This window comes from Halichoerus grypus, chromosome 3 (assembly GCF_964656455.1).
Source record: "Halichoerus grypus chromosome 3, mHalGry1.hap1.1, whole genome shotgun sequence".
Classification (NCBI taxonomy): Eukaryota; Metazoa; Chordata; class Mammalia; order Carnivora; family Phocidae; genus Halichoerus; species Halichoerus grypus.
In genome coordinates, this window is record NC_135714.1 from 136,472,783 (window position 1) to 136,486,838 (window position 14,056).

Below are 14,056 nucleotides of genomic sequence, written 5' to 3' on the forward strand. Positions count from 1 at the left end.
GAATTTGAATTGCCTTCTGAATTACAAGAGCTGATTTGTCTTTTTCTCACTCAACTAGGCAGTGAGTGAGCCTAGCCAGCCTCTGAGAATCTACCTTTTAACAAAGCTCTGCTCTCCATTGGTTATCGGGTTTGTGCTTTATGGGTAAATGTGATACACTGTAGCAATATTCCTGAGGAGGTCTGGTAATTATTCCTCATAAATGTCAAGCTTACCAAAGAGTAGATTTCAAGTTATGGAATGCGGAAGGGGGGGCTATAGTAGAAAGCAAGAGAGAGGGTAAGGTCCGTGTAGGAGGACAGAATCCTGTTATCATGGAATCTGATTGTCCTTTCAGGCATCTCATTTAACCTTCCCTCAGATAGGTTGGCCTAGTTTCTTCAATTGTGAAAGGAAAATTGAACTGGAGAGACAGTTCTTATGGGGAAAGTAGGAATGCATTGGTCACGTATTATAATCATTTGGGGGCCTTTTTCTAAATACAAATGTTTGAGGACCTTTGACTGTAGTAGCTTAGGTTATGGCATACTTTCAGCTTTAAAACTGAAGAAAAAAATGCCAAGAGGCCCTGTACGATATGATTTTCTAAGTTTTTTTCTCAACTCTGAAGTTCTACAAATCTATTTTGGTTTTGAGATGCAACTGTAGGAAACAAATATGACATTCTTTTTGTTAAACTCATGGCACTTACTATTCTGTCTGTATTTACAACTTCCTGTGTACTCATCTTTTTTAGAAGATACATACGTTCTTACCCACAACCTATGTAAGAAGAGGGACTGTATTTAGTGAGCTCTGTATTGATAATAGAGTTTATATATAGATTCTGTTGTATGTGTCCAGTGAATATGTGGACGAGGAATGGGAAGCCGAATTGTGGAGATGGGGCTAGCACGGCAGTACCCTCTAATTTATGGCCAGGGATAAAATAAAAATGGGATTAATGTTAGGTGAAAGAAAAATGTAGGTATAATTGACTTTTCAAAAATATTTCAGTAATATTTGTTTACCTTTTCCCCATTCCTTACTGGTTCAACTTTTACCCACAACTTCTCTCACTTCATTGCTAATTAACATAGAAAAGAGATTGGTTCGAGGCTTGTCAGTGGTATAATTCTGTCATCAAAGTAAACTCTTTCTTTGTCCCTAAGATTTGCTGTTATTTGGTCAAAGTGGTAGTGTTCCCCCTTTTTGTTATTCAGGCCCTGAATTTTTGCCAAGAAACTCAACCTCTTTATCCTTACATAAGATATGCCATTTTTTTTTTGAAGTTTATTTGCTTATTTTTTTAGTAATCTCTACACCCAATGTGAGGTTTGAACTCAACTACCCTGAGATCAAGAGTCCCATGCTCTTCCTACTGAGCCAGCCAGGTACCCCTGCCATTTTAACTATTTAAACTGTATGATTCAGTGGCATTAATTACAATCACACTTGTGCAACCATGACTGCTACCTGTTCCCAAAGTTTATGTTCCATGGCTCCAAACAGAAACTCTGTAACCATTAAGCATTCCTATAACCCCCAATAATCTGTCATCTACTTTCTGTTCTTATAAATTTGCCTGTTCTATATATTTCTTTTCTTTTCTTTTTTTTTTAAAGATTTTTTATTTATTTATTTGAGAGAGAGAGAATGAGAGACAGAGAGCACGAGAGGGAAGAGGATCAGAGGGAGAAGCAGACCCCCCGCTGAGCAGGGAGCCCAATGTGGGACTCGATCCCGGGACTCCAGGATCATGACCTGAGCTGAAGGCAGTCACTTAACCAACTGAGCCACCCAGGCGCCCTCTATATATTTCTTATAAGTAGAATCTTATATTTGTCATTTTGTGACTGGCTTACTGCATTTAGCAGAATGCTTTCAAGGCTGATCCAGGCTGTAGCATGTATCAGAGCTTCAGTCCTTTCTGTGGCTCCCAATGTATGTATTTATCACATTTTGTTTAAACATTAATCTGTTGATGAACACTTGTGTTGTTTCCACCTTTTGGCTCTTGTGCATAATGCTGTAGTCAACTTTGATGTACAAATATCCCTTTGAGTCCTTGTTTTCAGTACTATTGAGTATTTAGCTAGGAGTGGGATTGCTGGGTCATATGGTTACTCTGTATAGCTTTTTGATGAAGCACCAACCTGTTTTCTGCAGTGACTGCACCACTTTATACTCCCACCAGCAAAATAACAAGGGTTCCAAGTTCTCTATCCTCTTTAACACTTGCTATATATATATTTTTAATTATAACCATCTTAGTATCTCACATCTAGTATCAGGTGTGAAATGGTATCTCATTGTGGTTTTGATTTGCTTTTCTTTAATGACTCAGGATGTTGATCGGTTTTCCATGTGTTTATTGGCCATTTGTGTACCTTCTTTGGAGAAAGGTCTATTCAAGTACTTGGCTCATTTTTTAATTAGGTGGTTTGTCTTTTTGTTGTTGAATTGTAGGAATTCTTTATATATTCTGAATATTAAACACTTCTCAGATGTATGATTTGCAAATATTTCCTCCCGTTCTGTAGATTTTCTTTTCAGCTTCTTGATAATGTCCTTTGATGCACGGAGGTTTTTGATTTTGAAGAAGTCCAATTTATCTATTTTTTCTTTCGCCACTTGTGCTTTTAGTGTCATATCTAAGAATCTCATTGCCAAACCATAAAACAGACTGAACTGTAGAGAACAAACTGAGGGTTGCTGGGGAGGAGGGGGGTAGGAGGGAGATGGTGAATGGGTTAAACAGGCGATGGGGATTAGGAAGGCACTTGTTGTGAGGAGCACTGGATGTGGTATGTAAGTGATGAATCACTAAATCCTACACCTGAAACTAATATTACACTGTATGTTAACTAAGTGGAATTTAATAAAAACTTGGAAGAGAAAACCAAAAGAATCCATTACCAGATCCAATGTCATGAAGATTTATCCCAGTTTTTTCCCTAAGAGTTTTGTGGTTTGGGCTTTTTTATTTAGGTCAGTGATCATTTTCAGTTAATATTTGTATGTGGTGAGAGGTAAGGGTCCAACTTCTTTTTTTTTTTTTTTTTTTTTTCTTCAATATGGCAATATGGTTGTCCCAGCACATTGTTCTTTCCCCATTGACTGAACTTGGCACCCTTGTCAAAATTTGGTTAGATTTGTGGGTTTATTTCTGGACTCTCGATTCTATTTCATTGATTTATACATCTGTCCTTAACGCCTGTACCACACTGTTTTGATTACTATAGCTTTGAAGTAAGTTTTGAAATCAAAAGTGTGAGTCCTTCGACTTTGTTCAAGACTGTCTTGGCTAAGTAGGTCCCTTGGGATTTTATATGAATTTGAAGATTGGCTTTTCCATTTCTGCAAAAAAAGCTGTTGGGATTTTGATAGGGACTGCATTGAATCTGTAGAGTACTTTGTGTAGTCTCTTATAAGACTTAATAATAAAAAAATGCATTTGATAGGACTAATTGTCCATTTCTGAAGTGGCACCAAGGAATATTTGGAGCAGAGTTTAGTCACATAGCTTGGAAATAATACTTACCTATCTCTGACTTCCCTTTCTTCCTTCCCTCTCTCCCTCTCTCCCTTTCTCTTTCTCTCTCTCTTTCTCTCTTTCTCTGACTTCTTAAAACCCTTAAGGATTGTAGGTATGTTTAAGTTGCCCGCATTCTTATTTAATTTGTATCATTCATAAATTTTCTTAAATCATGATTTTAAAATCTTAAATGCTACTAAGTTTCAGCTGCTATTAATAAGACTGAAGAAGTGTTCTTTTAATTTGTGCCCCTGATCTTACAGAAAGCCCTTTGGAATTCCTTAATTTTTTTATTGGAAACTTTTCAGTTCTGTGTTTTTCCCCTTAGAAACTTGTCTAGGGCAGTGCTATTTCATAGATTCTGCATGGTTTTCTCTAAGAGTAGGTTTAGTCATTTTCATTTTTTATTACTTCCTGGTGTGTTTATCATTTTGAGGTGTGTTTTGTGTATTATTTATTCTTTATTATGTCAGCAGCCTACTGTGCTAAACTTTAAAGACTTCTAGTTTTCATTTATGTCTTTTAACTAAAATGTGAGAACCCCTTATTGTTTAATGTCATATTAAATGGTGTGTGCATTTGATCACTTTTCACATTGGATATTTCATTGTGTAGATTGGATCCTCTAATTACTGCTTTCTTGCACTCACATAAATCTTAGTGAAATGTGTTGTACTTTATTCTTACTGGCTTTGTTTTGTGCTTTACTATCTAAACATCTATATGTCATTTGCAAACTTGAAGATTTCTCTCCATTTCTTTCTACTAAATCATCTAAAATATTTTAAAGAATTGATCTTAATATCACCTCGGGTAGATCTTACCTCTTATACATCTCTATCTGGTTTCCTTTTTTATCTCTATACCTATTTTCCAGAACTGAGTTTTTAAGACAGTTAATAAAACTTGGTCCAAGATTTTAAAAAGCTTAGTAAATAATGATTATTTACTTACTTTTGTTTACATATTTGTTTTTTCAGAGAATCACATAGGAAAAGCAAAAGTATTTTGCGGACTTAGTGAATTTCTAGCTAACATTTTTCATTACTCTCCCTGTTCATTCTTGCCTGATAGCTTCTGGTTTGTAAGCAAAGAGGAAGTCATCTTTGCTTTAGAGACAAGAGGCCTAGTCATTAGGCTTAGCATGTGCATTCATGACCCACTCTTTGTCTCTTTTGAGCCCACTCTTTACCTCTGGGTTCTTAGCTATGTTTGAAATAATAGATTTTTTGATAAATGAAATAATATATTCTCCTTTGCTAGACTGCGTTCTGTGTGCATTTGCCTTTTCTGCTCTGTGTATTCAAAGAGTCACCTGAGGGACAGTATTATTTCTCCTACGGTTCACATATTTGTGTTGTTCAGTAGAACTTGACTCTTGTGGCTGCAAAGAAAGTTTCATCAGATTCTAGTGGATCTCATTTCCCAAAAGACTCTTATGGAAGTATTTTTTAATAGCACAGTGTATAGGATGCAAACTTTTCATCTCCAAAGTAATAGTGTTAGTGCAAATAATATCTTCCTACCATAAAATTCTTCTGAGTCAATGGCTAATTTGTACAAGGATTTTCTCTTCATGGTTCTAGTGTGCATATAGCTGTGTCAGAATAAATCTGCTTCAGTGTTGACTAACATAATAAAATAAAATTCAATTAAAAAAAACTACTTAAGTGTTAAGGTGGGAGCTATCACAGATAGAGCAAAGTTGCTGTATCTGAGTTCACTAGTGAAAAATTTTCAGGGGAAATGGGCTAGTAATATGCACAACCACTTGAATTAAGAAAAAAAGTCTTAAGTTGAATACCTTTTCCTTAAACTTATTTAGAATAAGTTGATTTGAAAATTTAGGAAGAGGCGCCTGGGTGGCTCAGTCAGTTAAGCATCTGCCTTCGGCTCAGGTCATGATCTCAGGGTCCTGGGATCGAGCCCCACATCGGGCTCCTTGCTCAGCAGGGAGTCTGCTTCTCCCTCTGCCTCTGCCCCTCCTCCTTGCTCATGCTCTCTCTCTCAAATAAAAATTTTTTTAAAAGAAAATTTAGAAAAATTAAATACACTTTTTAGGTGAAAGAAATGCTTAACCTAAGCAGGTTAAATTATAGAAGAAAATTTATATGCATTTTATAGTTTGCCATCCGTTAGAATATTCTAAGTCTTCACCTAACTGGGAATAATTTAAAACAGCCTAACATAAAACACATTCATACTGATTTTCTGTTACTTACATTATCAGTTTGAAAACATAATATTGGAATTTTCCAGAAAAATATATGTCTGAAATTTAAGAAATTGAATGGTTCCTTGTCATTAGGTGTAAATAATGATTAAAGAGTTTCTCTTTCTCCACTAGTTGTTTTTGTTTTTCATTTTCATTTATTTAGAGAATTGGCCCAAATTTACAATTTATATTTCATAAATCTTTTTTTTTTTTCCTTCCTAGTTTTGGCAAGCGTTCTGCAGGAAGCTTTAGGCGTGGCTGTGAATGCATTGTTTTAGAGCCTTCTGAAATGATTGTGGTAAGAATACTTCTGTGAAGACTTTTTTCCCTAAAAAAAAATTATAAAGTAAAAGCCCTTTAACTAAGTAGTTATAATACTGTATTTATGTATTTTATAACTTTAGATATATTTATTTCATAATTTTTATTGGGAATCTGAGTTTATAATCATTATATTGTAATTATTTATAAGATTCAGTGAAATGAAAAAGAAGGCTCAAAAGGGGCAAGAACATATGTGTTTTGTGCTTGAACTTTGTCAAGTCGATCTATGATAATGCCATTTAATTGAAATTTGGGAGGAATATTTGAAGTGCAGGACTTTAGCTCTCCAAATATTAATTGGAATGAGTGAAATACTTCAGATGAGTCAAGGTGATATGTATTCAGGCAACAGTTAACATAAGGAAATCAATTTCTGTTTTTTGTCTATGTCCTATATCAATATATTTTTTAAATCCTACAATTCGGTTAAAAAGAGAGATAAAGATTTCAACAGAGTGTCTAACCAGCATACTAGTCCCCCAATTTTCTGGCCTAATGTAGAAGATGGTGGAAGCTTTTTATTCACATTAAGTAAAGTATTTGGTAGAAAGCTGTAAGTCTATTTTCAGAGAGGATTTAGGGTTTTTCCCTATAATGTAGGAGAGGAATTCATCAGAATGAAAACTTCCTTGTCAAAGCTAGTGAAAACCTTTGGTAAAATTTCACAAAATTTACTCTTCAGTAAGAAAGTAACATGGTGGTGAGTAAAGATTTAGGATTGGAAGAATGTGGGTGGTTACATAGGATTTTCCAGCACCAGGTCTTGAAAAGCATTTTAGATATTTCCTAGAGATTTTGGCCTCCATCAGTGCTATTTTGTGTTTCTGTAAGGGACTTTTGATCTTCAAAATTCTTTGAGGATTTTATACTTGCCGATATTATACAAACTCCTAAGTTTGCCAGTGTGAGAATAGTCTTAGAATCTTAGTATGCCTTGATTATGAGCAATCACATTTTCATTATATAAGTATTACGAGGATTGTCCTAACGTAACTTTTATTCTGGTTAGTCCATTCATCAGTTTCTAAAATGTTGAAAATGAGGATTTTTTTTTTTTAAATAACACTATAAGAAGAGAAACTGAATCTACAGATTGAAAGTAGGAAGAGAAACCCTTAGGTAATCTACCAAAGCCATTCTGCTAGCAGTCCTGTTTGAGTCATTCGGGATTTGGGGGTTTTTACAGCTTTACTCACATACATCAGGGTTAGGACAATGAAGCAGTTGCTTTCATAATGTGAGGCAATGTATCCTGTGAGTTCTTTCACTAATAAATCAGTACAAAGATTGCTGAAAATATCCTTCCCTTTGAAACTGCAGGAAATTCAAGAGTTACTCATATTGTCCTAAGTGGAACTGAAAATGCTTCTTCATAAAAGAAAAGTTAACTCAAAACCAATTAGTTCCAGAGAAGTTCAAAGACACTTAGTCTGTCATGATAGTTTGTCCACAAATGTCTTTGCAAAATGAATGAATATGGACTTATCTGTAAGTTTTATTCTGCGTCTAATGTTAATATAGAATGTTGTGTTTGAAGACATAAATTTTGGGGGGTTTTATTTCAGGTGGACTATATGGATGAAAATGAAGAATATTTTCAGCGTCAAGCTTCTCATCGACAATCTCGAAGGAGATTTAGAAAAATCAACCAGAAAGGTGAAAGACAAACAATCATTGACACTGTGGATCCTTATCCTGTGGGCAAACCACCTTTGCCTCGAGGCTATCATACGGTAAGTTATTAAAATATAATATTTTTAATCTTTAGTTTTTTTATTGGGAATTTTATGAAGAGACATGTGCATTTCCTATTTTAATTGAATAATTCCTTTCTGTGATATGTGCTGGAAACACATATAGTATGAATAGTTTTAAGGAGCATTGAAATAAGTTATCAAAAGACATTGTTTAGCCCTTTTGTTTCTTAAAATGTTCTCTGAGGATTAGCTTTGTGAACAGCAATGCAGTTGTAACTGGGATATTTTAAGTTCTTACCTTAATCTAAAATTTGAACTCTCCCTGCTCCTACCCCAGTGATTGACATCAGACTTACTTTTTATTTCAAAAGTAGATATATAAAAATGATATGTTATTTTCATACTTTGTATACCACTGTGAGAATATTGCCTGATAATTTTTTTGTTTTTAATACGCTGAAGTGAAAACATAATTTGAAGTGATGCTTTTTAAAATCCCAGTGTAAAGATGATCTGAAGTATTTGATAGACTCAAAGATCCTCTTAAATGCTGTAGTCCACTTGATCATCATTTATTTCATAAATATTTGATAAAGTATTTTTATGTTTGAGGAAACCAAGGCACAGATAATGAGTGATTTGTACAAGACCCCAATAAAGTCAGTTTTAGGACCTTATTTTCTTATTCCTTTCTTTCTGCTTAGCTGCACTATGCTCATTTCCCCTGAGAATATATTTGAGGATTTCTATTTTCAAAAAGAAAGTAACATGAGTTCTTACATATGTCATAATAGAGTCTAAGATGGTTTGTCTGTACATAAATACCGTTAAGTGAGTAGTCATTATATGTGAAATTAATTTTAAAATAAAAATATGAAAAACATAAAAATAGGTAATTGACAGCTATTTTACATTTCTCATTTGTTTTGCTTACCTGCACTTTTCTTTCCTTTTGCAAATAAGTATAAATGCAAAATACATGGGAAAATATATAGACTTAAAATTATATACTCAATTTTTGGTAACTTTTAGTGATACGGTATACTTTATACCCACACTTCATATGTTTTATTTCTGAGAGCTCTTTGTGTGTGAATATTTAAGCAGTTTTGACCACCAGCTACCCGCCTACTCCTTACACTACCCATGCACTATTTTAATTTAACATGAATGTTATAGTTGAATCATTTCATTGAGCTCCTTTGGAAAGGGTAGCTTTTTGCTCATCATAAAGAGAGCTTTGTTTGTCCTTTGGAGAGACTTGGTATAAAAAAAAACAAAACAACAACTATGAAAGGTTTTTTGTTACCATTATCTGTAAAAGAAGGTAGTATTTTTAGTGTTGACATAGCATCATGGAAGAAGGAAATTTGGATTAAAAATAGTTGTACATATTAATAGTTCCATATATTATTTTAGCCTGGTGCTAATGTTGTTAATATTCTTTCTGCTCTGGAATTATTTTTCCAAATCAGATTCCATACTAAGATAGTGGGAGTGTGAATTACTTAAAATTTAGTCTTAAAGCTGATTGGTTTAATTTTATAGTCCTGTTTTTCACACTTAAGTTGGGGAAATCCTATAACTGTTTTTCTCTTTTATTCCCATTTGTTTCCCTCTTTATGGAATATTTCACTTTCCCTACGTGACTTCCCTTTTTTGGTTTGATTTTTAAAAAAACGTGCAGGGTTTTTTATTACAAGATTACTTTTTTTATTTTAATTTAATGGTTTTAATAAATATCTTACCTGGTCAATAGGTACTTTTATTAGGGAATATTCAGTGCTAGGATGAAAAATTTGACTTGATTACTAATGGATCATGTACTAGCTTACTAATATGTGACATGTTGGTATTAATTTTACTGGATGAGTTCAGATTGGCAGCAACATGGTCATAATTGAAAATATTGGATCCTTTTTTGCGTGTGCAAGGTGTGTTTTAATTATATTTATATAATATTTATTATTTCACCAAATACATGATTTTAACATAGAAAACAACAAAATTTTGTTTTGTATATATGGTGCCACAGGATAAAAAGAGTGAAATGGAAATTATTATTCATTAGTCCTAAGTTATATTTACTTATTCTTAACAGAAATATTTCTCTTTGAAAGAACCCTAGTAGAGTGGGACTGAGGGTGAAAAGTTTATTTAGAAGATGCATGATCATACTTCACAGGTGATTTTAAATGATTTCAAGTGCATTTCAAGTGCATGGCTAAAAAACATAGAGAACATTATACATACAGCCAATTCTATATGGTCATTCTTAACCTAATTTTAACATTATCTTCGTTTTGGCAGATATACTATAGCATGTCTGATAATGTTCATCTTTTCCTTTCCTCTTTTATGGCACTCATTTCATTTTGGCTCAAAGGAATGCACTAAATCTCAGGTATTGTAATTTGTGTGTGGTCTCCTAATACTAACCTAAGTTTATTTGTGAATTTGCATTGTAACTAATGAGTTTATAATATTGATGTGTTTAGCTTGGTCTTGTTCTTTTGTATTTTGCCCTGATTCAGTAAAATCTCTTAAAACTGTTAATGGTTTAGGTGATAGCACAGTCTATTTGTGCAGATGTAGTGATGGATTGTCCACCTTGTCCACCTTAGGTCCACCTAAGTGCAACCTACTTATTATTTTTTTTTTAAATGAGTGGAAGCACTGTTCTTAACTAACATGATTTGCAAGTAAAAAAATGAGGAGAGAAAGACAGGTAGACGTAATGGAAATTTAATTGCTTTTTATGCAAAAGCTTATGGGAAATCCACTAGAAATTTACATTTTAAATGATGCTGTAGGTAAAAGCTTTAAATTTCAGGAATCCCAGTATGAGAGCATTTTGGGAGAATACAAGTAAAATTTTAGTCAGATAGAGTAAAGGCTTAGTCAAAAAGGAAATGAGAGTTTGAAAACGCTTGTGTTTTCTTATTTGTACTTTATTTTTAACCAGAATTCATGCTTTATTTCATTCTATATTTTAATCAAAAAGCCTATAATAATATCTTTGCTCATTTCTTTCATGCCAACACATGACTAATTTATGATTTTCAGTGTTACTCTTTTGAAACTGGGGGTCAGATTGGGGGTTATCAGGGAATTTGGAGTAAAGGAAGGAAAACTGATTTATCTCTGGAAAGGAATTGGTTAAGTAACTTAGTAAAATCTTATGGTTGTGTTTTCTTATTGCCCAGGAAAAAGATCATGTATAATTTAATTCACATTAGAGGAAGTCGACTGTCAATATAATATCTTTGGCTACTATAGTGACCTTGCCTGAAAGCATGAAGTATTTATATAGAGTTTCAAATTAAAATGAGGCAGTAACTTTATGTTCTGTGCAAGAGAATGCATATTAAAATGCCACAGGTTGTTGCTATATTGTACTTGAGAAGCACTGCTAATTTTTAAATGATGTGGTAAATCTTAAACATTTTCATACCATTTGTAAATTTTATAAAATTTTGATGTAATTGTATACTTTTTAAAATTGCACCAGTGTTTTGGGCTTTTATCTGGTAAAAGTATAGTCTAAAAATATGTAACTTTAATATTTTAAAAGATACGTCAGTACATAATCTTTCTCCTTTCTAATAGGAAAAATTACTAGTTCATCTAATTCCCATTTAGAAGTAGGAATTGAATTGAAAATGTACACTGAGTTATGATATATACTTTATGTACACTTTTTAAAATTAGATGTGTTGCAATAGTTTTAAACCGATTATAATCATTTTCTTCAGAAATATGAGTACTCAAATAGTCCATGTGGAGTGTTTTCAAGACGTTTTTTCAAGGCAAGTCTATGAGGTTTGCAGAGAGAATAATCAGCATTTTAAAATGCAGTGAGAAGGGAATATTGGAGATGGCTTTCATTAACATTTTCCTACATTTTGATGCTTTGAGGTTGAGGCTGTATTTAAGATTGCCAGAAAAGGGGATGTGGCATGAATTTTCAGTCTTAAGGTAGATAATGAAAATAGAGGCAGGTAGTAGATAAGGTTCTTGGCAGAGGCTGGAAAATTTGGGGTCAGTCTCTTTAGACTTTGGACAAGTTTATTTTGTCTCTGGGTTCAGAGTAGATAGAGGAAAAAAGCTTTGTTTATTTTATCCATGATTACAGACCCTGCCTGTCTACATTTATGGGTAATTTATTCTAGGAGTTTGTAATTTATTCTAGAAGATACTTAAGGGGACGACTTAACTTACCTGATTGTAGTGATGGGGAGACTGGTACATATTTATTCTGTCATCTTTTATTTCTTTTTTTATTTTAATAAAAAGAGAGCTCTGCCCTCTTCTCAGTTTAGAAAGAACAAAATTATACAGAGATATTAGACTGGAGACTGAAGAAAACTTGTCCTGTCTATTCCATGGAGTTTACATGTACCAACAGATATTGCAGCCTAGCAAGGCTGAAAGAATTGGAGTGCTCCTGGTGCTTTGACATTCTGATTGACTGTCCACTTCCCATTCCTGCTTACCTCCAACAGATGGCTCTAGTTTTGTTTTTTTTTTTAATAGTTTAATTAGCAAACATCTATAGAGTATTACCTATGTATGTACTACTGTTCTAAAACATTTCATATAAATTAAGTCATTTGATATACATAACTACCGTGAGAAATGGATTATTATTAGTACATTTTACAGATTAGGAAATGAAAGAACAAGATTAGGGGATGTGCTTAAGGACACACAACTAATATTAGTAATCGAGCCAGAATCCTAACCCCAGAAGTCTGGCTCCAGAGTCAAAGCGCTTCACATTATTCTATACTGCAGAATACAATGAACTCAATGAATGAAAGTGACCTCTTTTAAAATATGAAAAAAAAAAGTAGATTACAAATTAAAAGGATTGGTACTCCTCAGTTGTCATAATTTCTTAGCCAAACATTTTTATGAGATTTGATTTAGTTTAAGTAATATTTGGAATGTCCGTGACTAGTAATTGTTTTAGGATGAGAAGAGACAGTCAAAATCCAAGATGGCCTTGTGACATTTAATTTTGTGTTGTCGTTTTTTTTTTTAATCTTGGAATGTTTTATTTGATCAGGTGTAAGCAGGCTCACACTGTCCCAAAGGACATTTTCCCAAGGAATGGCTCTGTTTTATACAAATTTGAATTAGGAGGATTTGAACACAGTATAACATAAAACATATTCATAAAGTTTCAATCAATGCAAAATTTTTGAAATAATGGAAACCGGTTGATCATATAAAAAGATATCTCCCACACATTTTATTAGTAGTCCTTTTCTACAATATGAATATACATTTCAAAGCACTGTTTAATAATTATGTATTACATTTTTCAGTAGATTAGGCTTAGTTTAAAATTCTTGGTGCAGATGTATAAAAGGTAATAAAAAATAGTGCATAAAATTATTAAGTTAATATAATATAAGTTGAATACAATGTAATATTAACATAATGGGGGGGCGCCTGGGTGGCTCAGTTGGTTAAGCGACTGCCTTCGGCTCAGGTCATGATCCCGGAGTCCTAGGATCGAGTCCCACATCGGGCTCCCAGCTCGGCAGGGAGCCTGCTTCTCCCTCTGACCCTATCCCCTCTCATGCTGTTTCTCTCTCTCTCTCTCTCTCTCTCAAATAAATAAATAAATAAAATCTTTAAAAAAAAAAAAAAAACATAATGGGGATAATTTTTGTATTATAGTCAGTGATAATACAATATCTATAAAATGTGGCACCACTGTAATAAGATTGATCCATGCGTGAGGCTTATGGAAATGAGTTCCATTTTTTATAATATAAGACAAGTTCTATTTCTAATAATGGTTATATAATCATTCCTAAGTTGTATCTTATATTTCTCTGAAGTAGATTTTTTTTTTTAAAGATAGATTTAAGTTGGTTTCATTTTTAGTTAAGGGCTACTTGGTAGGTTTCGTTAGTTTCAAAAATTGTCAGATATTGAAACAAATGAAAAATTATAGTGTTTGTGTGATTATGTACTTTTATTTGACAGTCATCTTTTTGATGTGGACTGTTGTTCTTGCATTAGAAATAGTGTTTTCACTCGTGTTATGGCTTTGCTTTTTCACTTATCTATTTAATTTTTTACTGAAGTCTTCTTAGTTTAATACAATATTTGCTGCCTAACAGTAAGAGAATATGTTTTGAGTAATATATCAGTGACTTGTATATTTACTAAATTTCCTAGAATATTAAGGTCTTAGGATTTTAACTTACAACAATCAGTTCACATCATATTATACCTGACTATGATTTATTCATATGATGATATTTTAAAAATCTGTTTATATGC

General features: G+C 33.2%; 1 protein-coding gene across 12 annotated transcripts in view; it reads left to right on the forward strand.

Moving 5' to 3' along the window:
• RAPGEF2 (Rap guanine nucleotide exchange factor 2) overlaps positions 1-14,056 on the forward strand; it is a 234,884-nt gene that overhangs the window by 114,936 nt on the left and 105,892 nt on the right. For 9 of the 12 annotated variants that reach the window (XM_078069378.1, XM_078069375.1, XM_078069379.1 and 6 more), the window contains 3 exons: positions 5,955-6,030; positions 7,622-7,789; positions 10,140-10,157. In XM_078069378.1, the coding sequence (XP_077925504.1) occupies positions 5,955-6,030; positions 7,622-7,789; positions 10,140-10,157 (262 nt within the window). The remainder of the gene's footprint in view (positions 1-5,954; positions 6,031-7,621; positions 7,790-10,139; positions 10,158-14,056) is intronic. The other 3 variants (XM_078069372.1, XM_078069377.1, XM_078069381.1) reach the window with 1 other exon arrangement.